The sequence below is a fragment of the Crocodylus siamensis genome, chromosome 2 (assembly GCF_052110815.1).
Source record: "Crocodylus siamensis isolate JL-2025a chromosome 2, ASM5211081v1, whole genome shotgun sequence".
Classification (NCBI taxonomy): domain Eukaryota; kingdom Metazoa; phylum Chordata; order Crocodylia; family Crocodylidae; genus Crocodylus; species Crocodylus siamensis.
The window spans coordinates 170,645,068-170,669,680 of NC_143396.1; the positions used below are offsets into that span (position 1 = coordinate 170,645,068).

At 48.8% G+C, this 24,613-nt stretch overlaps 1 protein-coding gene across 6 annotated transcripts in view; it reads right to left on the minus strand.

Moving 5' to 3' along the window:
• Window positions 1–850: 850 nt before the first annotated feature.
• SYT7 (synaptotagmin 7) overlaps window positions 851–24,613 on the minus strand; it is a 149,594-nt gene continuing 125,831 nt past the window's right edge. For 5 of the 6 annotated variants that reach the window (XM_090032271.1, XM_090032269.1, XM_090032272.1 and 2 more), the window contains 4 exons: window positions 22,152–22,321; window positions 21,473–21,587; window positions 20,482–20,681; window positions 851–8,882 (listed from right to left, as the gene is read on the minus strand). In XM_090032271.1, the coding sequence (XP_089888397.1) occupies window positions 8,778–8,882; window positions 20,482–20,681; window positions 21,473–21,587; window positions 22,152–22,321 (590 nt within the window). In that variant the 3' untranslated portion in view covers window positions 851–8,777. The remainder of the gene's footprint in view (window positions 8,883–20,481; window positions 20,682–21,472; window positions 21,588–22,151; window positions 22,322–24,613) is intronic. The other variant, XM_090032273.1, reaches the window with a different exon arrangement.

The window sequence follows — 24,613 nt, forward strand, 5'->3', positions numbered from 1 at the left end:
GGTTGCATCCTAGGGTGTCCTCACTGCTTCATTTCCTGGGTGGACAAGCAAGGAGCAGGAGTGAGTGTGTGGAGCTTATTCACAAACCTAAAGAGAAGCAGGTTTACAGCAGATGTGGGTGAAGGCAATATTTCATCTGTAGGGTGACTGGCTGCCGGGGGTCAGATGCATGGACAGGTAGGTGCTATAGGAACACAGAGGAACTAGCTTGGTTAGCAAGGGAACCAGATCAGTGGGGTCCATTGAAAATGGGGGCAGTTTACATTAATTAAAAAAGTAAGGAAGTGGCAGGCAGGGACTCTTCCCCATCTTGATCTTGCCCATCTATGGGAGGTAGTGGGTCTAAGCTAGAGGGCCACTACATCTTGGTACCACAGCTGTTCCTTTAGCTCAGGTGTGTCAAAAGTACAGCATGAGGAGCTGTATCTCTGGTGCACGGGGCTCTCAGAGGTGCTGGGAATTTGGGGGTGGGGTGAGTCGGGGCAGGGCCTGCTGCCAAAATCCAGGGTACAGAGCCCTTTGGGATGCATAATGCTGAGGGGCAAGCAATGGCTGTTAACCCTGGTGCCGCCAGCCCCGCTTGCCCTGCCGCTGCCACTGCATCTGGATCTGGACTGTTATGAACAGGGACAAGTTTGACTCCTCTTTGCCTTAGCTGATACTTACTGTGGAAAGGAGGTGGATTTTGCACAGCACTCCAGGTCACCTAATAGTGTAGCCTCTCCGATCCCTTTGACATAGCTGTGCCATGTCCTGGCAGACTTTGTCACCAGTTCTGTGGACAGCTGAAATTGCTGTCAGGCTGATGCCTCCTCATCCTCCTGCCTCCCTGGCAAGTGTATAATGAATAACCTGGAGACAGGAGTTATTTACTATCCTTTATTATTCAGAACAGGGGCCTCCTCCACAAACTGAGGGACCAGTTCTCCAAAAATATGATTCTGCAAAGAAATTGCTCCTACCTCGTAGACATCCAAGATGATGAAATCACATTGGCTTTTTATTTAATAGTAGTGTTAATTTTCCTCCTTTTATTTGTGTGTGTGTGTATGTGTGTTTTCTCCATTTGTTTTATTATAAAATACGTCAGCCCAATGAATTTAACATCTTTTAAAACCAAACACGACAGAAATGAGGTGGCAGCAGGATCTAGTCAAGCTGCTGTCACTGCCGCTAGCAAATAAGTCGTCTACGGTTTAGTCTTTTTTTTTCTTTTTTCCTGTATTTTCTATACCAGTTAGATGGTTATCATCACATGAAGAAGAGATACCTGAACAAGATACAGCTAAGAGCTCTAGAATTAAAAATGAACACACAACTCCCATAAATCCAATCATAGAAAAGAAACCACTCCTGGGGGAGGAAGGGCAGGGCAGTTATCCCCAGCTGATAACCCACGGGGAATGCGGGTGAGGAGGCCTTTCAGTCAAAAGTGGTGTTTTGCAGGTCTACAGAGTCTTTCATTGAAGGATCTCCAAAGGCTTTGCCGGGGGCCAGATTCCGATTCTTTTGGAGCTTGTGTGGAATAAGCACCTCACCCCATTAAAAAATGCCGTGGAAAGAAATGGGACTTCCTGCAGCTACTCAGCATGAGTAAGGGGATCAGAGTCTGGGGCTGATCAGATTTGCCTCACAACTCCCCTGTGAGGTAGGGAAGAATTATTATCCCCATTTTTACAAGCGGGGAAACTGAGGCACAGAAAGGTTCAGTGACTTGCCCAAAGTCATGCAGCAAGTCAGTGGCAGAGCCAAGAATAGATCCTGGGAATCCTGGCTCCTACTCCCCTCTGTTCTAACCATAAGACTCCTGCTGCCTGATTAAATGAATAGCGAATATTGTGCCCTCTATGCCACTACCCAACCTGTCATGAGCCAGTGAAAGCCACCATTGCCATTGCTGGTCCAGATTAAAGCAATTCAGCTTGTGTTCCCCTCCTCCACCAGGTTTATAAATCTCTTTCTTTTATATAAAAAAAAGAGAGAATATGATAAAAATACAAATATTCTTAAAATTATTATTATTACTTCTGTCAAGATTGTCCAGCACTTTGAAGAGGGACTTTCAATCACAGGCAAAACTTCGGTTTGGTGCATAATCAGATTGCTTTCATAGTGTTACATCTTCCTGGGGCATTAGCTGATGTTTTTCACATGGCTGACACGGGAAGAACAAATGTCGTGATTTCGGTGGCATGGATTATACCTGGCCCTTCACCGTAAAGTATCTCTCTGTATTTCATGAGTCCAGCCCTACATCATAAGTGTTGTTATCCTCATTTTACAGAGGAAGAAACAGCGTCGTATCTGAGTGCAGTGATTTGCTCAGTGTCATCCAGTGAATTCACGGTGGAAGTGGAAATAGAATTCAGGAGTCTCGGTTCCTCATCCCGACTACATGGGCTGGGTTGGCTGGTGTGCTGGAAAGAGCTGAATCAGTTTGACTGAGACTCTTTGGAGCTGCAGAGTCATAGTTCAGACCAGAGTTGAGCAGTGACTCTCCGAAGACACACAGCCCACAGCGTTGATCTCACTTTCACTCCTCCACAGATGATGACTTTAACTCCCAAAGTCAATTGGCTGGGCTTAGGCTGGCTGTGATGTGACTGTGGCTCTGGGCAAAACTGGCCTTTGCTATCACATCCCAAACAAGTTCCTTGCACGAAAATGGGGACAATAAAGGTTATTTTGGACCCAGAATACCTCTCTGATTTGTGACTATTATTTCTACTGTGGTGCCAAACCAGCTTTTAAGCATATGCACTTTTCCCCATGAATTTACACACATGCTGAGAGTTACCCATGAGCTTAAGTGTCTGAGTGGAATAGGGACCTGTATTTCCATGCCTGTCTCTCATTCATAGTGGAGAGCCCTGTGGCTTTTCCTAAACCTAATTGTGAGGGCTCTTTGAGATCTGAATAAGAAGCCTGCCCCTTTGCTTTTTCCACTGTCCAGTGAAAGCAACCTTGCGGCATTACAACTGTAAGCATGAGTTCAGCCAGTGATGCCACAGTGGCAGAGTTATGACTGGAGTTGGTAGAACTGGAAAAAAACAAACCCTGATTCTTGGATATTTTTGGGACTAAGAGACCATTTCAGCTCACTCTGATTCATGGTGTTGTATTACCCATAATTTGTGTTTGGTCAAAGGCCAATTTTAGCACAGCGTGGTGCAGAAATACATCCAAGGAAGTTTATTTATTCATTTTTTCCTTCTCTTGAAAGCGTTTTGGTCATCCAATCAGTGAAGGAGAAACAGTTATCATGCTATTTAGGTGACCAATTACACACACCGAATAACAGAGAGGAGTTGAGGCAGTCTACTAATTATCCAAGCTATGGTGAATCCTTACAAGCAACATATACTTCAGAAGCTATGAGGATGTAGTTCATGAACAATTGGCTAACTCTAAAAAGCAGCTAACTTTAGACGAAAAATTACTCATAACATAGTTTGACTAGCTCTAGCTCTGACTCTCCTGAAGGCTCAGGGAGAGGCAAAAAAAAAAAGACTGAAGGGAAAAAAAATCTTCTTGCTTAACGACAGATCACACCAAATACTGAGACAGGAAGTTACGTATTTTCAAATGTGTTTGACATGAAAGTCCCCCTTTCCAAAAAAGAATCCCTCTGGAAAGTTTCCTTGCATCTGATTGGCTGAGAGCTTGAGCGGCAGAGCACAAAAAATAAAAAGACGCGGTTGCCCTGCCTGTGTAGATACAGTTTTGGTTTTAATTTCTTTAGTAAGTCAGTAACTATTTCACCTAATGGGTCAGGTGGCTAAATGGCTTCTCCCCATCTCTTTCTCTCGGTAATGGTTTTTCTTCCTGCCCCGCCCCCAACAATAAATAAATCTATCAAAACTTCCTCTAGGCTTTGAAGAAATGGCTCAGCTGAGAAGAAGTGATGCCACAACATGGGGGAACAAGAAAGAACACAAAATCCATCGACCCTTCCAATGAGCTCTCTCCCCTGCATTACCCTGGAGCCTTCTCCCAGCCTTCCCACCTATTTATTATTACACTGGTAAAAATGTGCCTATCACAAATGTTACTAGGCGCCTGTACATCTTTTAGAAAAAAATACCATCACACAGCAACTACATCAACAGAATAGAAGACTTTTACTCCCTAAAAATAGGCTAACTACTGTACATCACTTAAGAGCCACCCCCACTCAGGAAGGGCCTGAGAGAATAGATGGTTCGCGCATCAACCCCAAAGGGTGAAATGCCCTGGTTTCTGCTGGGTTGATGGAAAGGGAAGTGAATTCTGAGTGCCCTCCATTGAGAATGCCCTTTATTCTAACCAAGATGTTCTCAGCTTACGAGTGACCTGGGAGTGACGCAATGGTGCACCAGGAAATGTTCTTGGTTCTGGCAGGGAGCCAAGGTCTAGGCCAGGTTGGGAGTTACAGATCAGTGTCAACACCCTGAATCACACTGAGGGGCTCCTAGGAATCTGGAAGAACAAGTGTGATGTTCTCATTGGGCCCAACCTAGCTAATTAAGCAAGCAGCCATATTCACCCCAGCAGTAGTGTCCAGATGATCTTCAACAGAAATGGCACTGCACTAGCCCAGTCTGGAGACTAGAAATGCTAGAAAACCTGTCCAAGTCCAATTGAGATGGCCCCAATTGTCTTACCACAGGCAGAAGAATAACAGATGTGTTAGGCTACCAGCGAGGTCTGAGATTTCAGGGAAGACTAGTGATCTGAAAGCACTTCCAAACAGGACTTTACTGGTAGGGTCACAGAAAGTGCTGTGTCAACGGTGTAATGATACGGCCCATCATGTAACAAATTTAAGTAGAAGTGACCTATTGCAATTTTGCAGGGCCCCACCTGTGTGTGCTCTTGGGTCAGTCAAGCAACTGCCTACTGCCAGGCTTCACATAAGAGCCACCGCATTAACCCTAGCTGTGATCAACTGCACCTCTTGGTCTGCAGTACCAGAGGCTGCTGCCAGATTGCACAGTACATACCTGGCGCTGCCCCTCACTAGGAGATCAAGCCACAAACCTTGTGTGATTTCCATGCCACATACAGCTGGAGACCACTTGAGAATAACAATGTCAAAACTTGAAGCCTGAAGCAAGGGTGGAACTAGAAGAAAACTGGCATTAATGATCTCCACCATGGGTGGACCCAGTGTTTCCTCTTGCCTTGATCTCCCCAGCCATAAGAGGCTCTAAAGCTTCACTAGGAAAATGAATAGGTGCTGCTGTCATGCAGGGAAACACACCTGCATGAGTCTCACCCCCTGGCCAGGCCAGAGTGTGCTGAGGCTGTCATGGGGCAGACTGGACTTTGCTAAAGGCAGGTCTGAGGAAGCTCCCCCTCACCCTGGCAACTTCACTGAGATCCCAGCCATGGTGTCTGGACACTGTGAAGCACTGGTTGCTATAAGCATCCCTCCACAGTCCTCCCAAGCCATGGGGCCAAGGGCTGTTCAGCTCCTGAAGTTCCCACTGGAATCCAGCCAGCATGAGGTGGCAGCGGGGGTGGGGAGCAGCAATGGAGAAAGGGGAAGAGACATTACTGACTAGTACTCTGGTCATACTTGGCACATGGCAGCTCAAACATTTATCTGCCCCCCAGCACCTGAGCACCCCATAACTCATCTCACCCCTCCACTCATTCCCCCAGCAGCCAGCCAGGCACAACTCCACAGATCAGCCTCTGAGCCCCTCCCCACACCCGCTGTCCCCACTAATCAACCTCAGTGCACTCTCCCAGGCCTCCTACCCCACCTGACAGCCCCAATGCTTACCCCAAGACCTCTGCCCCTACCTATCATCCCCAGAGCCCCACTGGGCACTTTTACTCCCAGTTATCACTCCACTGCACAACCCTGACCTCTCCCCCACACCCCCAGGTTCTCACCCCTGGCTCCTATATCCCTACGTATCAACAGCAATGCCTGCCCCGGACTCTGATCCTGTCTTTGTTGCCAGGACACCGTGCAGCCCACCCATTCAGGGCCCTGGGCCTCTCCTTGCAAGGGCTTTCTCTCTTCTCCCCTGGATCTCTCTTCCCTCTGGGTTTCTCTCTTAAGGGGTCCCTTCCTTCCATGAGCCAGGGCTGCAGGATCCCATAACCCATGTCACACCACCCACTGCGCAGGAGCAAGGCTTAGCCAGAGGGCAAGCAAAGGCCAGGTTAGTACTGCTTGGTCTCCTGCCTTTCACACAGTCTGAGGAACTGAGGTGTGTTTGCTCAGGTGGGAATTCAGTGAGCAGCTCCCTGTTCAGATCTGAGGGCAGCTGGCAAGGTGGCAGGCTCGGGGACACTGCCTGGCTGAGCCTGGCCAGCAACCCTTCTTGCCAGATGGGATGGACTTGAAATCTCATTACAGAAAAATTTAAATCCTGTCCCATTCAGGATGGCTTGATGCAGTGCCCCAGTGCATCCCTGACTATGGTACAAGGGCGCCATCTGGTGGGCACTTGGCAGACATGCAATACCCTCTGGTTTTATCACTGCCCACCAAATCCAGAGCCAGCTCTTGGAGACTGGCCCCTGGTATTCAATCAAGTGTTACTTGCCTAGCACGACTGTCACTGGCTGCTCAGTAGCTCCTAGTGCCAAGCATCACCTTCACCCATGGACAGCAGATAGGATGAGCAACACCATGGCTAGCTGTATAGCAGGGGATGCCCACCCCCTGGAGCTGGAACGGGCATCCTGTGACTGACTGCAGCTCCACAGGGACTGGGAGGGACCTGTTAGGCAGGGAGGTGTTTGTGGACTTAGTGCCAAGGGTGGGCATGATGCAGGGGTTGGCAAGGGATGCTGTAGGGGCAGTGGGCCAAACAACCCTAGCACCACATGCTGGAGGAGAGCAGGCAGCAGCCTTGGCTGCAGGGCATTCAACAGTAAGGCTAGAGCCAGCATCTTCTAGCATTGGGTGCTGCAGGCAGTAGTGTAGCAGCATCTCTGGAATGCTTGTGCTCAGGCTCAACTCCTGATCATAGGGCAGGTAGAAGCAGGAAGGCTGGTCATCTCCTGGCCTGACAGGCATTGGCCTGGCTGCTGTTTTGGCAGCATCCCTGTCTTTCTGCTTTCAGAGCACCATCCCTGTCTTGTCCATGCCCATGCTCAGAAACTGCTTCTTGTTTTTGTTCCCTGGCAATTCTGCAGGTGGTTCCTGGTGCTGAACTGCCTCCCCAGTGGGCATGGAGGGTCTGGGTGATGCTTAGGCTGAACGGATCTCCATGGGGAGGTGTCCCGAACAGTGATCCTATAAGTAGGCTCCTGCTACTTCAGCCCCACCATGGCACTCCCAGTTCACATCTACTTGTCCCACTGGGGTGCCATGACCTGATTTAGAAGGGTGGCCAAACCTAGCTACTACACAGGGAGAGGAAGTTGCCCCATCGCACACAGCACCCTTAGTTTTTGCTTGAGTGGAGGGGGCTGTAGGTGCTGGTTGGGACCTAAGAGGGACTTTGGAGGTGGGCAAAGGGGCTTCGGAGGGGCAGCTCAGTTCTGGCAGGGCAGTGGGCACCTTGCACTGGCATGAAGGCAGGGTTGGTACCTGGGTGGGCAGCAGGGTTGGTTTAGACACTGGGGATTGGACTGTTTGGGGTAGGGTTGGCTGGTAGCTGCATGGAGGAACAGGAGAGAGGGAACTTTTCTCAGGTGGTGCTGGGGACCTGGGCACTTTCCTTTCACATCTCATCAACCAGAGAAGCGGGCGACTAAAGTTAAGCTTTCACTAGCCCTAAAAATGAGTCCACTTTGGCTAACAACCTGTGTGTCATGGCTTCCAATCCCACGTGCCACTGAGTGGCTGGAGGAGACTGCAGCTCCCTCTCTCTCTCCCTGGCGAGCGCCGATGGGGCTGATGGTGGCAGAGACCAACCCTGCTCTCTCTTTCCCCTGTGGCATCAGTTCTCCATTCAGCCTCACCCACCGGCCAGTTGAAGGGAAAAAAGACATCTGCAGTGAAATCACTGCCCTCCAACAGGATCCGGGATCACCTTGCAGGTCAGGGCAGGGGTAGAGAGAGAAAAAGAGAGAGAGAGAGAGAGAAAAAGAGTGAGACGTGAGCGACCTGCACACACACGTGTGACACTTACGACACGCTTACAAGGACACAGCAAACGCACAGGAGGCCATTGGAGCAGTGCAGCTCCTCCCTCGCCCCCGGCCGGGACGAAGGCTCTAGCCGCTATTACTTATATTATTCTTATTACTCTTACAAGTTTTATTGAATTAAAAAGAAATGACCTCAAGGAGATGGAGGTCACTGGCCCACCTCCACAGGCTGAGGGGGCACTGGCTTCCTCACAATGGAGCAGGGGAGCACTCCCAACAGGTATTTGGCTGGAAGAACTTGTTGGAGGTCTCTTCCTCTTGCTGCCTCATGGAGCCAGTCGCGCCAATGCCACTTCTCTGCCCCTCCCTGCCTCCATGAGCTAAAACCAACCAGCACCCAGGCTCCTGCCCTCTGAAAGGGCTGCTTGGGGGTCTCCTCTCTCTCATTCTCACTCTCTCTTCACGTTACGAGTCAGAAGGAAAGGCTAAAGCAGGAAGTTGGGCAGTAAAGATGCTCCCGGTGGGGCTATGTGCCCATGGGGCGTGGCGGGCGCCAACGCCGCTTCCCAGAGTTTGGAAACGTCGCCAACTTCAGTCCCATGGCTCCTCATCAGGCCTGAGCTCTTCCCCATGAGGGAGGCCTGGGCACCTTGGTTGTGCATAAAGTGGTGAGAGCATGGCCAATAAACGTTGACTCGGAGCAGTGGAACCCAGACAGAGTCCTTGGCCGCTGTCACTCAGGCCTTCAGTTGGTGCCACTGTGCCACGGCCTGCCGGGGATGGGCAATCATATCCTTCCAGTGCTTCACCTCACCAGGGCCACTCTTCCAGGACAGGTAAATCTGCAGGGAGACAAACCCGACAGATCACCAAATTGCTCTGCTGCTAAGCCTGGTCTGGGCCTGTCTTGCCCTTTCTAGCCAGCCCAATGCTGCCCTCAGATGGTTCTTGTTTCCCTGTTGCACTAATCCCATTGCTCTTCTCCTTACCTTTCCTTTCAACTGCAGGGTCCCCCCTCTTTCAAGTTTCAGCTTGTTTTGCACCTTTTGTCTCATAGTCCTGCTCTCTACCTGCCTTGTCTTACTCCCGTGCTGTCCTTTGCACTCCCTGCAGCCTGCTACCCCTGCTCTTGGGATCTGCTCCCAATTCACAGGTGCTGAGCAAACCACTTTTCCTTCCAACCTTCTCCCCGACCACCGATAGCCTGCTGCCTCCAGGACTGGATTGGTCTGGATCAGATCCTTCCTCAGTGGGCACATCTACACATGATGTTTACTGTGCAGTTGACTAATTGCATAGTAAATGTCTTGACATCTATACCTACACCCCTATTAGGGTGCATGAAACTAATAAACTGCAGAGCAAGGTAGCACTTGTAAATACAAGTATTACCCTGCTGCGGCATTTTCTCATGCACAGCAGTGCACGTGTAGACACTGTCCTGGTGGCTAGGGCATAGAGTGCTTAAGCATGGATCTAGCCAGCAGGCAGCCCCTACGCTGAAGCATCCTATGCCCCAACCAGCTGCTCCACAGCACATGAAGCATGCAGCCTTGGGCTGGCAGGCTGACCCCCTGGGTCCCTTGCCAGCCTGGCCTGCTATGACGGGGCTCCACATACTATGCATAACTCAAGAGCAATATGCTCTAGAGTATTTTGCTTCTGGGTGCATGTTTAAATGGCATGCTTGGGAGCAAAAAACTCCAGAGCAATAAGCGCCAGAGTTTATTTGTGTTCATTAATTGCACATGTAGATGTGCCCACTGAGTCCAGTGTGGCTAATGCCAACTTATCCTAGCAGAGGACCTGGCGCCTGGACTTTCCTGGAGGGTACTGGGCTCAGTGAACAGGTTGGGCTCCCCTTTGTCCCATCACTGGAGCTTGTCTCTTAAGACGTTTGAGGCTATTTTATTCCTTTTCTCCTTGTTTCCAGGTTTAGTCACCCACCCAGGGTCAGTCTGGGCACTGAAATCCCAGGAGCAAAGTTGCTGTCATGGCATTTCCAGTTCAACAGGGCTCTAGACTTGCTCTGTGAGACCTCCCTCAAGGGCATGGCTAACCCCAGTCCTGATCTTTGGGAAAGTTCCCCAAAGCCAAGATCCTCTGAAAGTGCCCATTTGAATCCCCTCTTGATGCTGCATTTTGTCCTAGACTGAATTCCCTTGCTGCCTGCATGGCTCTACATGGATACCACAGGGAGCCTTTGGTGAAGGCTGGCAAGAAGGAAAGTGGGGCAGCTCTCCTTTGGGGAGGGGACCCAAGCAGGCAATGCCCACAACCCACCAGGGCCAAAGTGGACCAGCTGGCTGGCATGGCTAAGGCACCCCAGTTTACATAGCTAATGACACACAAGGGAGTGATGTGGTAGTATCAACCCCATCTGCTTTTGTCTCCGCAGCCCAAAAAACCCAGGGCTCATTTACAGCTTGGTGGACAAGAAGTATACTTTGGCATAAGTTTGGTGCAAGGCTTGAACACATCTTTGAAGATGTAGTAAGGCACTTGCTCAGAAAGGCCAAGTAGAGGCTTAAGTTCACTCTTCAGTCTCCCCACAACCTGCAACACTCTCTGGCAGAGGGCACCTGTGCTCTATCCTCATTCTCATTTGGCCTCTCACCACTGGCATGGGGTGGGGAGAGGCAAGTGTACACTGCATTTAGCACCTATACCTCTTTGGCCAGGTTTTGGGGGCAGGTGGGCAGAAAGTCCTATTGTACTACATGTCACCTGCATGTGTGGTGGACCTGTTAGCACTCTCAGTTTTCATAGAGGAAGAGGTCACAGGTCTGTTGTGACACTCTCCCTGTGGGACAGTGCCAAATGACTGAACAGCCTGGTCAGGTCCTGACAGTGGACCTGGTGACTGGTGCTGACATGCTGTGTGGCCTTAGGGTGACAAGGAGAGATTGGTGGCATACTGGGGGTCTGCATGATCTGTAGCAAGCACTGAAACCAGAATGCCTTCTCCTTTTCTCCAGATGCTGCTGGCTTGCTAAGAAGAGCTTGGAAAAGCAGCTGGAACTGGGGAGGAGGACCAGCCTGCGTGCTTCTACCAATCTCATCCTGACAGGAGAGGAGGTTGAAGCCAGCTTCATGGACTGGAGCTGCTAGCAGGCAGAAATGGTCTGTGAGGAAGGTGGTTGGGAAGAAAAGGACTGGCTGGTCACCTAGGTGGTCAGCAGCCTGGCAAATTAGATGGGAGGTGGCTTATGGAGGTTCTTTGACTATCTAGAGGTGAGCCTCACCAGGAAGGGGAGACACCCATGCAGTCTAGGAGGAGCACTTCAGAAAACAGTGCTGGACACTACGGTGCCTCCTCCTTGATGATACTAACCATGGGAGAGGCACATGGACCCATTGCCCATTTTAGGCAATCAGCTACAGGGCAGAGAAGCTTTCCAGACCAGGCATGCAGCCATGGTCGCTGAAACCCATCTACACACCTAAGGATCTCCCCTCTACCAGCATCAAACCATTCCCTGGACCTCCTCTGGATGCATCAGCTGGCGTCCTTCATTCTGCCTCTGCTAACAGATTCACTGGAGGTGTCAGAAATAGCTACAAGGCAACGCAAGCAAGTGCGAACTCATCCATGCAGGGATGGGTTATTTTTAGTGTCTAGCTTTCTATACAGCAATACAGAAAAAGTGTGTGTCAACTCTCTCACAAGCTGACAGCTGAGACATGTGTCACAGAGGCACTAACGGAGCCTGGAAACTGTCACTCAAACTAACATCATTTCACAGCTCGAGCTAAGGTTGCACAATACAGGTAATTATTCAATCAAAAGTTATTAGCATGTTGCCAGCAGCAGAGCGCCTGCTGAGGTGGTGGAGGACAATCTATTCTCAACCTCAGGCTGTGTTTGCCTGTAACTAATGTGGCAATTTTCCCTTTCCAAGTTTTTTCAAAAGTTCTTTGCTCTGTTCCTTGTAACTTTCTCAGCAAATTTCTTCTAGAGGTGAAATATCCCAGGCTTTAATCTAGGTCAGGGGCGGGCAATTATTTTGGGTGGACTGCCGCTTACTGAGTTTTGGCAAACCATCAAGGGCTGCATGACAGGCAGCCAGGGGCAGATAAACATTAATTTTTTAAATTTTTTAGGGACTCCACAGGCCGGACAGAATGGCCTGGCAGGCCACATCTGGCCCAGGGGCCACATTTTGCCCACCCCTGCCCTAGGTGCATATCTCTCTAGCCATCCATCCACTGTATCATACATTTCCTCTCCTTAGCTATGGAATCTTTCTCTCTTCTTATGAATTTCACATTTAAAGGTCATTGGATAAAGAACAAAAGTAGTCCTGCAAACAGGGACCAGAATCCAAGAACCCCTTTCATGCAACGTGCCTTAATCACTAGGCTACCAAACCAGGCTCCCTCTTTTTGCTCTTCCTGCCTGCCTGACTTTTGGTTGCTGGGCTGCCCAGTGGCCCATTTTCATTCGGAGCGGTGGAGGGTATCCCACCCTGCCTGGCCAACAGGTAGGTGGTTAGAGCACTCTCCGGTGGGGCAGGTGGTGGGAAGAGATGTGGCTTAAAATCCCCTCAAGCTGTGGTAATATTTAAACACGCACTGAGTGCGTGCTCTAACCACTATACTATTATAAAGAAAAGGTCCGTCCATGCTACCACCTCCTCTGGCAGCTGTGTTTTAAAAACAAAGCAGCTACAACTATTTGCTTGTGAGGGAACTGGCCCCGTAGGTCGTGTGCCTACACAGAGCTGCCACTGAACTTTCCGATGAAATGGGGGGGAGATGCCATAAGTGCTGCCAGGGTTAGGCAGCCGCTGAGCAAGGGTGTTCTGGGCCACAGCTTTGTTTTTCGGTGCCTGGAGTCTGCCCTAGCCCTGAGTTCGGTGCCTCAGTTTTGGAGCCAGCCCTCTTGGGGTGGAACTCTTGAGAGGCAACACAGAGTCTAGTAATGTCAAATCAATGAGCGCAACATGCAATGGACTTGGAAGGTTTGGAGCTGCCAGCCGCAGTCTCTCCCAGTGGGAGATGTGACTCAAGGCTGAAAGGGAAATGTAGTTGAATTGGGGAGGAAAATGCTGCTCTCCTAGCGGGCTTGACTACCCACAGGCCTGACAGCAGGAACAAGGAGGGGCTGTAAAGCTAGTGAAATTGAGCAGGACAGTGTCTCTGACGGAGCTCATTTCTCCCTAGTGCCAAACACTCCCCAGGACAAGGAAAGGCCCCTCCTGTCCCCAACGAGGAGCCTGAATGAGGCATAAGGGTGAGAACTTTACTCTGGGAGACAGGTCATGTCCTCCACTGTGTAGACAGGTTTTATTCCTGTCCATCACTGCTCTCCCTTCTGTATTTGTAGCTGGGGTCTGGCCACCTGGGTTTCCTGACTTGGGCTGCATCTGCAAATTTGGTTCTGGTTGACCTTACAACCAAAGAGGCACTTGATGAAGCAGCTTCAGGTAGGGAGAGACTTGCATGATTTTAATGGTCCTGGCACAAAAAGTAGGGGTGTACTAATGATACTAGTTTGGTGGTTCTAAGCCTTTTTAGCCTTGAGGTACCCCTTGTTAGACTCAAGGCACCCCTCAGAAAATGGAAGCTCTTAGTTTTGCTCATTTTTTTTATTACAGAAAAATAATAAAGCAATTCTTTTGTTGCAAAGGGCTCTCAGAAAGACCACAATAGTTCAGAATGGTTTTAACGCTATAGATTGCTATTTGAAATCTCTGGGTTTATCTTGTGAATCATACTTGCACGCCTAACAGTGCTAACATTGTGTGGGGCCCTGCAGCACTCTTGAAAGGATCTCAAGGCACCCCAGGGTACCGTGGCACCCTGGTTGAAAATCACTTTGTTAACTGATGACACAAAGCTAAGCGTCATCATCAGTACAGAGGAGGATTGGGATATTGTACAGAAATAACTGGATGACTTGAAGACTGGAATAATAGAAATAGGATGAAATTCATAGCAGAAAATGGAAGTCATGCACTTACTGACTAATAACATGTATTTTTGCAATAAACAGGGGCTCATTGGTTGGAAATGACAGTGAAGAAAAAGAACTAGGTGTATCCATCAATCAAAGGATGATTATGAGCCACTATGGTGATCTGGTCACCAAAAAAGGCAAATGTTTTCCTAGGGTGAATCAGGTGGAGGGATTTCCAGTGGAGGCAGGGGCAAGAACCTCGTGAGATCTCTCCTGGAACACTGCATACAATCCTGTTGTCCTGTGTTCAAGAGAGATGAAATCAGTCACTGGGGGACTCCCTGTTCCCCTGAGCGCTACCAGGAGTGACTAGAAATAATGGTCACAAGCTGGCAGAGGGTAAATTTAGATTAGACATTAGGAGACGCTACTTCACTGTCAGGGAGGCTAGGATCTAGAACCAACTTCCAAGAGAAGTGGTGCAGGCTCCTACCCTGGGGGTGTTTAAGAGGAGGCTAGATGTACACCTTGTTCACCTCTTTCCTGCCATGGCAGGGGGTCGGACTAGATGATCTGCTCAGGTCCCTTCCAACCCTACCAACTGTGAAACTATGAAACTAAGGATAGAGAAATGGTATTTATGCTGAAGGACAATGCTGGCCCAGAACAACTGGGTATAAACTGTGCATTGTCCTTCAGCACAAATACTACTTCTGTGTCCCTAGTATTTAAACTGAGACTGTAAATTAGAAGAAATTTCCAAACCATTATAGCAGTGAGGCCCTGAAACAGTCACCTGCTTGTAGCAGCCGGTGCACTAATCCTTGGTACTTTGAAAATGGAGCTCTCAGTTTGTGGACTTGTACCTGTACTAATAGGGTCTGGATCCCAGGAGTTCCTTTCCAGTGTTGTGCTCCTGTGATCTACATCTGGTTGGTTAAATAGCTCCTTACCTTACAAAGGTGCCCTAGAACAGGGGTCAGCAGTGTGTTTAGGCAGAGTGCCAAAAGCATCCTCAACTTGTCAGATGTTGGCATGCCAGGGGTGGACAGCAGGGAGCTGCAGGGACTTGATCCCCATTGTGGCAGTGCAGGCCCGGCCCATTCCTGCTGTCTGCTCTGTGGTGCACATGCACCTGCTGCCAACAGTGAGCTGGGCCTGGGCTCTGCAGACCAGGGCCAGGGCTTCCCAGGGCCTCCCAACTGCCTGCCACATCTGGGTCAGGATCTAGGCAGGCCCCTAAAACCCACAGAGCCCAAACTGCTCACAACAAGAGCTTGTTGCTGGCAGTGGCTGCATGTGTGCCTTGCAGGCATCAGTGCTGCACTGCCACAACAAGGATTGGACCCCTCGTGGCTCTTCTGCCATTTGTCCCGAGGCATGCATGCCATGTACAGTGCCTCCACATTTCATGCTCTAGCACATGTGCCGGGGTTGCCTACCCCTGCTCTAGGGAATTCTACATGGTAGGTGTACAGATTAGCAGAGCAATTGAGTCAATGTGGCTGCAAGTCTTGGGCCAAATTTTGTCCTTGGTTATGCATATATAAATCTCATGGATGGTAACTGGGCTGCATGGGTATAAATGGGGACACAGCAAGGACTCTGAACTTTGGCTTGTGTAGTGCCCAGATGAAGCAACAAAAGCAGGGCTCCCGCCTATTCTATTCTATTCTAGTGGTTATAGGATGCTCATTACCACAGTTCGTGAGTGCCTTCCAAGAGCACATTAAACTACTAGATTATATGCCTGCCACATGTTGTACACTGTTATCATTTCCCTGAAGAAGAAGTGTGGTCCAGTGGAGTGTCTTGTTTGGGTAGGGTCTTAGGGCTTGTCAGTTTGTTTCCAATTCACCTGTTGCTCTGCATTTATGCTAGAGGGGGCAGGCCAAAGGAATACACCTCATAGCCAGGGAAGAAAGGTGTGAGGTTTGTGAGGGGCTTTGGCTCCTGAGGGAATTAATTCCACAGCCTGGGATCAACTCCTAAGAAAGTCCTGTTTCCCACGCAGGTGGGATGTGTGCTGCATTGTGTGCAGTCCTGTCACACCAGAGGATCACAGTTGCCAACTACAGTTTCCAGCCCTTGGTCCAGGACATCAGGTCTTACTCTGCACGCTCACAGTGAGAGAGTGCCTGTCCCAAGACTTTACAGTCCGAACAGATGATGGGCAGGAGAAAGACTGGACTCTTGACCCCAGTTCTCAGGTGTGCCAGTAGCAGAGCCAAGACCCAACTCCTCATCTCCTGAGTTCCAGCTTGGGTGGCTGCCAGCCACCTGCTCATCAATGACTTCCCTGTGCTTAAATTCACAGCCTTGTAATGCTTCACTCACGTTACATTGTTAATTTAATTGATGTGTTTATTTTACTACAACTCTGCATTGGGGGATAATTGAATCCCTGCGGCATGCAATAATAATAGTGAGACTGCTGTGTCAATTTATCATCGTTAGGAGGGGAGAGTTAAATATATTTAATGTAACTCAGGTTTTGGGCTAGATGATTTTTTTGTTTAAGTACAGAATGTAATTCTGTCTTTACAAATAAGGAGCCAGATCCCCAGCTGGAGCAAATCAGTGCTGTGCCACTGGAGTCAATGGGCCATAGCCACAGTCAGCATCACTTCATTAGAGTCAGCAAGGCCAGATCCCCAGGTGGCTTAAAGTGGCATTGTTTCACTGAAGCCAATGGAGCTTGGCCAATTTACACCTGCTGAGTGTCTAGACTAAGCCTGTCAGCTAATTCAGGGGTTTGGGCTGAGGGCAGCCCAGGCTAGGAGCAAACATACTCTTAAGTGTTTGAGGTAAGATCTGAACGCATGATGTGCCCAGTAGGATGCTCTTCCTGGGTTTGGGCCTGCAGCCATTACTCATATGAGCTGCACAGTCAAAGGCAGTGGAACTAGTTACCTGAGTAAAGGCTGCCAGATTATTTCCTCACAGAGTAAAATAATTTCCCCCTTCCCCAGAACAGCTTCATAGCAGGCAGAGATTTCCCTTTACCTGGAACTGCAGAGCATTGAAATTATCTGGGACTTTCATTTTATCTTGCTATAAATAGACTTCATTAGATTCAAGTTCACCCTAGAGCAGGTACACCAGGGTGATGTGCATAGCTGAAATGCTTAGGCAGACAGAGAGAGAGGGAGAGAAAGAGAAAAAGTAGATACTGTGTGTGCCTCTAGAATAGTGACTTTTGGATCATCTCAAGTCAGAAGCTGATGTGAGGGGATCACAGAGAAGCAGGACTGGCTGAAAAGTTGAGTGTCTGCTCCTAACTTCCCTGGAATTCAGGTGGCTTTTTAACTTTGGGTTTGTGCTAGGATTGGCTGTAACATGGTAGTTCTCTGAGCAGAATCTGTGCTGCTGTCCTGCAGCAGTTCCAGTACCATGGAGCCATACTGGAAGGTCACGCAGGTTTTGGGATGGACTCTCAATCTGTCACAGGGTGTTGGGAGGATTGGGAAGCTGCTGGAAAGGCAAGGGAATGAAGCTCCTATGGTTTCAGTGCTCTGGGGCACACTCTGCTCCAAACAAAGCTTTTCAGCTGGCTTTGACACTGGCTGATGAACTTTGTTTATGTTAATAAAGTCATCCGGAGGGCTCTGTATTTGGGTATTTTGGCTTGAATTTACACCAGACTGGTGGTGAAAGTTATTCCCCTTTCACAGCTGCCATCTGGCTTGGGTGAAATGAATTCAGGGGTCTCAGCTTCTTCCCAGAGGATAGATACCCACAAAACCCTAATGGCAGTCTCAGAAGACAGGGTGAGATAGGGTGACCATTCATCCAGTTTTATAGAGGACAGACTGGTTTTCTGCTACTCTGACATAAAGGTGTCTGGTTTTGTTTCAAAAGGACAGAGGACAGGCTGGTGGAAGTTTGTGGAGGAAAACAGAGGACATAAAGGCATCCAGTTTTGTATCAGCAGGACAGAGGATAGAGTAGAAGAGAACTGGGCTGTCCTCTACAAAACTGGACGAATGTCCACCCTAGGCTGAGATCTGAGTGGGGCATGGACCATGAACTCCCAGTTATCCCTCTAGGAAATCTTTCCAAGTCCCAGTTTCCCCCCAGCTTGCCTTCCTCAAAGATGGAGCTGAGTGATGATGAGGGACAGTGGGATGGATCTTGCTCTTGCTGGGTTCAGCCTGTTGATGAACTGAAGAAGTCAGGCTCTGAGGCTGCTGACTGGTGCCTCTCCTTGGCACCAAACTCACATGAACACTGCAAATGGGAGACACTCCAGACCCCTCTTGTTCAGGGTATGAGACCTCAGAAATGCTCACTGCCCTGAGCTCCGCTACATGGTCCTTATTATTGGGGGTCAGCTTGCTAAAGAGCTGCTCAGTGTGGTAGTTTGGCTTTGTGCTGCTACCTGGAAACAAAATCCTTGCCTGACAATGTTCCTTCTGGACCTCCTGGCAGTGGTAAGGCTTGACAGTTCCAGTGCATTTAGCTGTCATCTTTAAAGACAACTAAAATCTATACAAAGCAAGCAGAGGCTTCTCTGCCAGGAAAATCCTGACTGGTGTCGAATGGGACGTGTGGGGCCAAGATTCTGGAAAGCAAGGTTGTAGAGTGGGAGGAGCTTCAAGAACAGAGTGAGCTGCATGGTAAATTCCCATCCAAAGTCTCAGGCGCAGCACCGAAACCCCCCTGGTTCATGTCAAGAGTGCTTTATTTACAGACTGGAAATCTCTGGTCAGCCTCTGCTGTGTGGGCAGAGTGTGGTGCTACATATGGTACCGCCAAATTCTATGGCACCCTCTGAAAATGGCCTTGCCTTCATCTCACTAGCTGAATGTATCGGCTTTTATGAACTGAGCTGAAATGTTGATCCTGTTTCCTGAACTTGGCTCCCTCTCTTGCGTTCCTTGAAGTACTCTTCAATTGCAGTTTATTCTCTTTCTTACACTACATCAACCACCCAATCTCCATAAGTTTGACCTTATTCCAGGACTTCTGCTGCCCAGAGCTCTCTATAAAGCAAGGGAGATCTCAGCTTAGGCATTAGTCACTTCCTTGTCTGATCACAGGGAGAGCATCAAGTAGCCTGGCAGTGTAGACACAGTCTTGTTGATGAGTTTTCATCCCCCGCAACTCCGTCATTAGCACATCATGCCCTCTCCATGGGTGACTCCTCCGTATGCCAAGGGGTTAGATTCAAGATGCTGTTATTAATATTTAAAGCATTGCCTGCCTCTTCTGTCACACTCTTGAGACACGGTTGGCATTAATATCCCTTCTAATAAATGCACAGACACTTTCTCCTTTGCCTGGTGCTATATCACTCAGGGGCTCCGGCATCAGTGGTTTGGTGGAGTTCCATTCCCTGAGGCGATGCTCTCAGCTTAAAGCCAGTGTAGTGCAGGGAGGACGTGGAGAGACATTACTGGTGGTGCACCACATCAAGAGTGTGAGCATCTTTTTGCTGATAGCATCTAGGATGCTCATATTGGCTTTCCTTGTGTTATGCAGCACCTCAGGGAGCAGAAAATTAATGGGGAGACTTTTGGCCAAGGGAAAGCAAAAGGGCCTTAGGAGTCACATTTAGGACTCTCATGGATTTCTTTTCATTGGCAGCCTAGAGGAAGGTGAAATTAATCACTAGATTCAGATTCAGCAACAACGGTGAGACCAGCTGTAGCAAACAAATGGCAGGGGAGAAGCTGACAGAAAAGGCAATACAGATGGAAAGACCTGAGCTGTGAGCTGCCAGGGGTTCCAAAAGAGTAAGGTGAAGAAGTCACTGGCTTAAGCAGAGGAAGTATCTGCAGATACAAAAAGAGACAGGGTCTTAATAGGCTCTCAGTAGATCTGTCTAGGGGATGCTGTGAGTACCTACAGGGAGGCCCCAGGTTTAGAGGAATCAATACTAGTTTAACAATGGGCTTATCAGCATCATGTTTTATTAATAACTGGCCACGGAAAAAAGAAGGAGGTTTCTAGTCAGCGGAGTGCCTCCTAATAAAAAAGAAGAAGCTTGACCATTTGATGAAAGGCATTATAGGACAAGGTTGTCTGGAGTAGTAAGGAGCAGACTCCATGACACAGGAGGTCCTCTCCAGTCAGATATTTCTATGTGGCATTAAAGACAGGGAGGAAATAATATTCTTGCCTGTTTGCCCTGGCCCTTTCTGATCATACAACCCAGCTCCTTAATGCCATGTGGGGGAATGATTCTCAGAAAGCTAAAGGCACACCCTGTGTGTCTATGGCCTATAACCAATAGTATTGTTTGTCCATGAACTACGGCAATGACACGTGCTGAAACAGATGTTTTACATCAACATGAAAGTCTAAGCTATTTTAAAGCCCTCTGCTGATCCCTCAGAGGTGGGAATCCAAAATGGCAACCATGGTACATCCATCATGCCCTCCATATTCCCTGAGTGTTTTTCTGGGATATGCGTGAGGGCTTAGCTTTGGGCTTTGTAAGCCCCTCCCCTTTGCCTCTGTGACCTGCCACCTAAACTTACACGGGTGAGGGGAGCAGTGGATGCGGCCCTGGGGGACATCCAATGGGGGCCTACCTTGCCAATGACATCATTGCGGCTCAGCTTGTCCTTGTCCATGACAGTGATGACAATGGTTGTTTCTCGCAGCCTCTCAGTGGGGATGTCAAAGATGAAAGACTCATTGAAAACAGGGTTCAGGCACCGCTTCATTACCACAGTCTTCTTCTTTTCCACCCTTTTGTCCTTGTGCATCAGCCACACCTTCACGTAAGGGTCTGGGGTGGAGGTGAAAGGGCACAATGCTATTAGGTCACGGCAGTACTCCGAGTGCTATGGCCTCTAAATTAAGCCACTCCTCAGGTTTCCTGCCTATTGCCCTGCAGGGCCCTGAGTAGGGGAGGAAATCTTGCTCCTGACTTGTGTCTTTTCCTGCCTGTGCAGAAGAAAGTGGACTCAGGGACAGCACCTATTCATGAGGGATATGCAAGGAGTTTGGGGAGATATTCATGGTAGGTCTGCACTGTGGCACAGCTCAAGAGTCTCAACATTGAGGTAACAAGCCTCACCCACCCACCCACTCCCCTACAAGCACTGAGGAGGGTCTGGGAGCACCTTAAGCCATGACTCTTGAGTCCTTGGAAATCCACGTCTTGAGTGTGATGCCAGAGGGCACTGGCCAGGGCATTGTTACTACCTCATTTCTGGGTAGACAAGAGCAGAGCAGGAGCCAGTGTTACTTAGTTGGCTGCAAGACTGAGCTGCCTCCCATCATGGGGTAGGCATATCCTCACTGCCTTGGTATGGCAGAGGGGGACTCCTGGGTTCCACCCCATGTGAAAAAAAGGGGACTCAGGGATAAGCCTTCCCTAGGGAAAGCAAAGAAAGACTCTCTCCCTGAGGAGGGACAGAGAGATTCTGAGGCAACTACCTCCCTGAAGAGAGGAAAGGTGCCGCTGGGAGGTACAATAAACGGCACTCAGCTCCTGCCCCTCAGTGGCCTGAGTGAATGCCCCCTCCAACAAGTGAACCTCAGCTGTGCAGAGACAGAGAGCCTGGGGTGCAGTACCTGAGGTGCCTCCAATGTCCATGGCTTTAAGATTCCGTGCTTTGATGATATTCACGACAATGGAATTAGCAGAAGGGTTGTAACAAAGGGACAGGAGGAGTTCTCCTCGGCTTCCCTGCAGAGAAGAAAAGTTGTTATAAACTGACAGAGCTCAAAGAGAACAGCTCTCCAGGATACTAGATAGCTCTACTCAACACCAGTGCATGTGGGAGGCCTTATCCATAAAGAAACCACTTCCAAACGTTGCTATGGCTGTAACGTGTTTTGCTTCTATGTCAAACAAGCTTCCAAACCATGACAGGTAAGAATCTGAGGATCTGCTGCTGATGGGAAGGATCTATGATATTTTCTCAACCAACAACATTACTTGAAACAGATCCTTGTCTATATCAGTCGAGGAAAGGATCCACAGCTGGCAAGAAGGGAACAGAAACAGGTTCACAGACCTCTGGCATAACAGAGGGCAAAGGCCTGGGTTTGATCCCAGCCCACAGCAGTGGGCCTGGGATAATGCCCAACTCCCTTACCGTGTTTCCTCTGAGGTCTTGCTCAGCAGCTCACAAACCTTCCTCAAGAGCACTAGTTGGAAGCTGTTGCTGTTATAAAGAGTGGCTCCTAGTCACATGGACTAAGCCTATGTGTTGCAATCCCCTCCCTCAATACAAAGCAAGGGCCTTACACTCCCGTCACTGCAGGGTTTCAGATCCTTCCAGAATGTCTGCATCTGGGTCAGGTCTATTTTGTTGAGAGGAATAGACACTTCCCCGATGGGGTCGTTACGACTGAAGCGATCATAGTCCAGCACCTGGAGATACAGCACCCGCTGTACCACCTTTTCGTATGGAAAGCCTACCAGAGAAATCAAAGGGAGAGGTGAAAATCCTAGCAGTACAGGACAGGTCTATCAGAGAACATTTACCCGCTTAGATATAGACATGGCTGTTGATCCCAATAGAAACCATGCTAAGGAAACCGTTGCTGCCAAGTGTCTGTGCTGCCAGTGCCTGTTCTGGTGTCCTGCAGTTCAAGCTATGTAAGCAGAGCAAGATGAGCTCCTGGAGAATTTTGGGGCCTCCAGTAGTACTGTATTTTCTTGCATACAACTAAAATAACCATAATCAACTTTCTTCTTTCAGGACCCCAGCCAACAGCTGGGGTCAGGAAGAAATCAGGCCTTTTACAAATACTGAGCAATTGAGTGGGTGCATGGTGACAATCTGTGAGGGCAGGGGTGAGTTTTCTGTGAATCATCAGAAATTAACCATTGTCCAGAGGGATGGATCCTGGACTAAGCAGTGTGACCTACATGGCAGGTGGCTGGATAGCACAGGTGATGGTGTGATATGTTTCGACAGGTAGTGGGATACTACAGCAGCCAGCCCAGCTCTCTGAAAAGGTAATGAAGAACCATAGTGTGAATAAGCATGGTTCTTCTTTGCCTTTTCAGAGCTGGGCTGGCTGCTGTAGTATCCAAGAATATCTAACTAGAGGGACCATTATGGTAGGAGGTGGGATGCTGGGCTAGATAAAGCAGAAGCATGCATGGGAGAGTTGACTGAGCATTGCTGTGATCTACTGAGAAGAGAAGGTCAGAATAGCAGGACTGGCACATGGTTAGATGCTGGACTGGAGGGCTCACTGCTCTGCTTCAGTCTAGAAAGCCCTGAACCCCATGAGGTGGGGAGGGGGCTGGCCTCACTTTCTATCTGTCTACGTATGGCCCCTACCCCACAACCTAATTTGTGCACCTCACACTGCCCAGCAGCCTTGTCCTCCTTAAAAAGTGGGACAGTGGCAGCCAAACTTCTCTGGGTCAGGCATGCTCCAAGTGAAGCCTGCCATCTCCCCCAGGTGTTGCTCTGATCCCTGCCCCCCAGAGGTATACCTGATAGATTTTGCACCATGGGGTGCAGAAAGATGTGGAGTGGGTCAAGCCTCTGGCTGTATGGAGTAGAGCAAGGGTAGGATGCTGCTGCAAGAGAGGTATCACTGTCAATCAAGAGCTAGGTTAACTCTTCCTTAGTGCTACAACTGCTGCAGTTTTATATGGTGAGCAATGATCTAAAGCCCTGAATTTGGCAGCAGCTGCAGGACTAGGAAAGGGTTAACCTGGTTCTTGGCAGTGACGTCGGACACCTTCTTTGGCAGCACCAACCGGCTCCCACTCTGCTTCATGTGGCCCAGAGACTCAAGTCCCCCTACCTCTATTTCCAGCACCATCCTTTATTGTGGCATGCATGCCACTTGCCAGACTTGGCCATTTCCAAGGGGCCTACGCCAAAATTCAGAAGTGCAGAAGGCCCCAAAGCTTTTTTCTGAGTGACCATAGCATGAACCTTTGCAGATGTGACAACCAGCTTGGTCAGCAAAGTAAAGGAAGCAATTGACATATCTAACTAAACTAGTAATGAGGTACATTAAACAATGCACAAGGCCTGAAAGGAGAAAGGAAGATTATTAAATAATCAACAATAGTGACTGATGTAACCAAAAATACACTAGATGCTATTTTGCTATAACAAATATATTTTGTTAATATGCTTAGATAAGTTGTAAAAACAAACAGGCCTTGTCAAAGAAGACTATAAACTAAGGTGAAGAAGAAACAGGACAGTGTTGAACAGCATTTCATGATGGTGAAGGAAGGAGATAAGAAATGCACCCTTTTACTTTCCTCAGGATAGAAATCCCACCCTTTCAAGTTCACAAGAGAACTAGTTCAATCTAATCCCCGGAGTTTCAGTGAAACACAGTTAAATAAAACTAACCAGAGAATATGTATTAGAATTTTTAGAATAAGCCATCTATAAATATGGGGTATAGGGTGGAGGGAAATTTAGAGTACTCAGCAAATTCAAGACCTGCTACCAATCTGTGTGTCACCTTCCTCCCCACTCTTGAGTCTCCACAACCAGTATAGATATGTGTTATCTATGTCGTGCTGTCACAGGTAGCCAGATAGACTTTGGGATATCTGTTTTTATATTTTAAAGTGCGATAAAATAAAAGGTCAGGCTGTAGACCTGTTTCTGCCTCTTTTATCTGTAGCCAACCTTCAAGATTACCTGTAATCTGGGTAACATTGTGGATTGGCCACTCTGGAGTAGGAAGTGTTAGCTTTTCTTTAAAGACTATAAATGG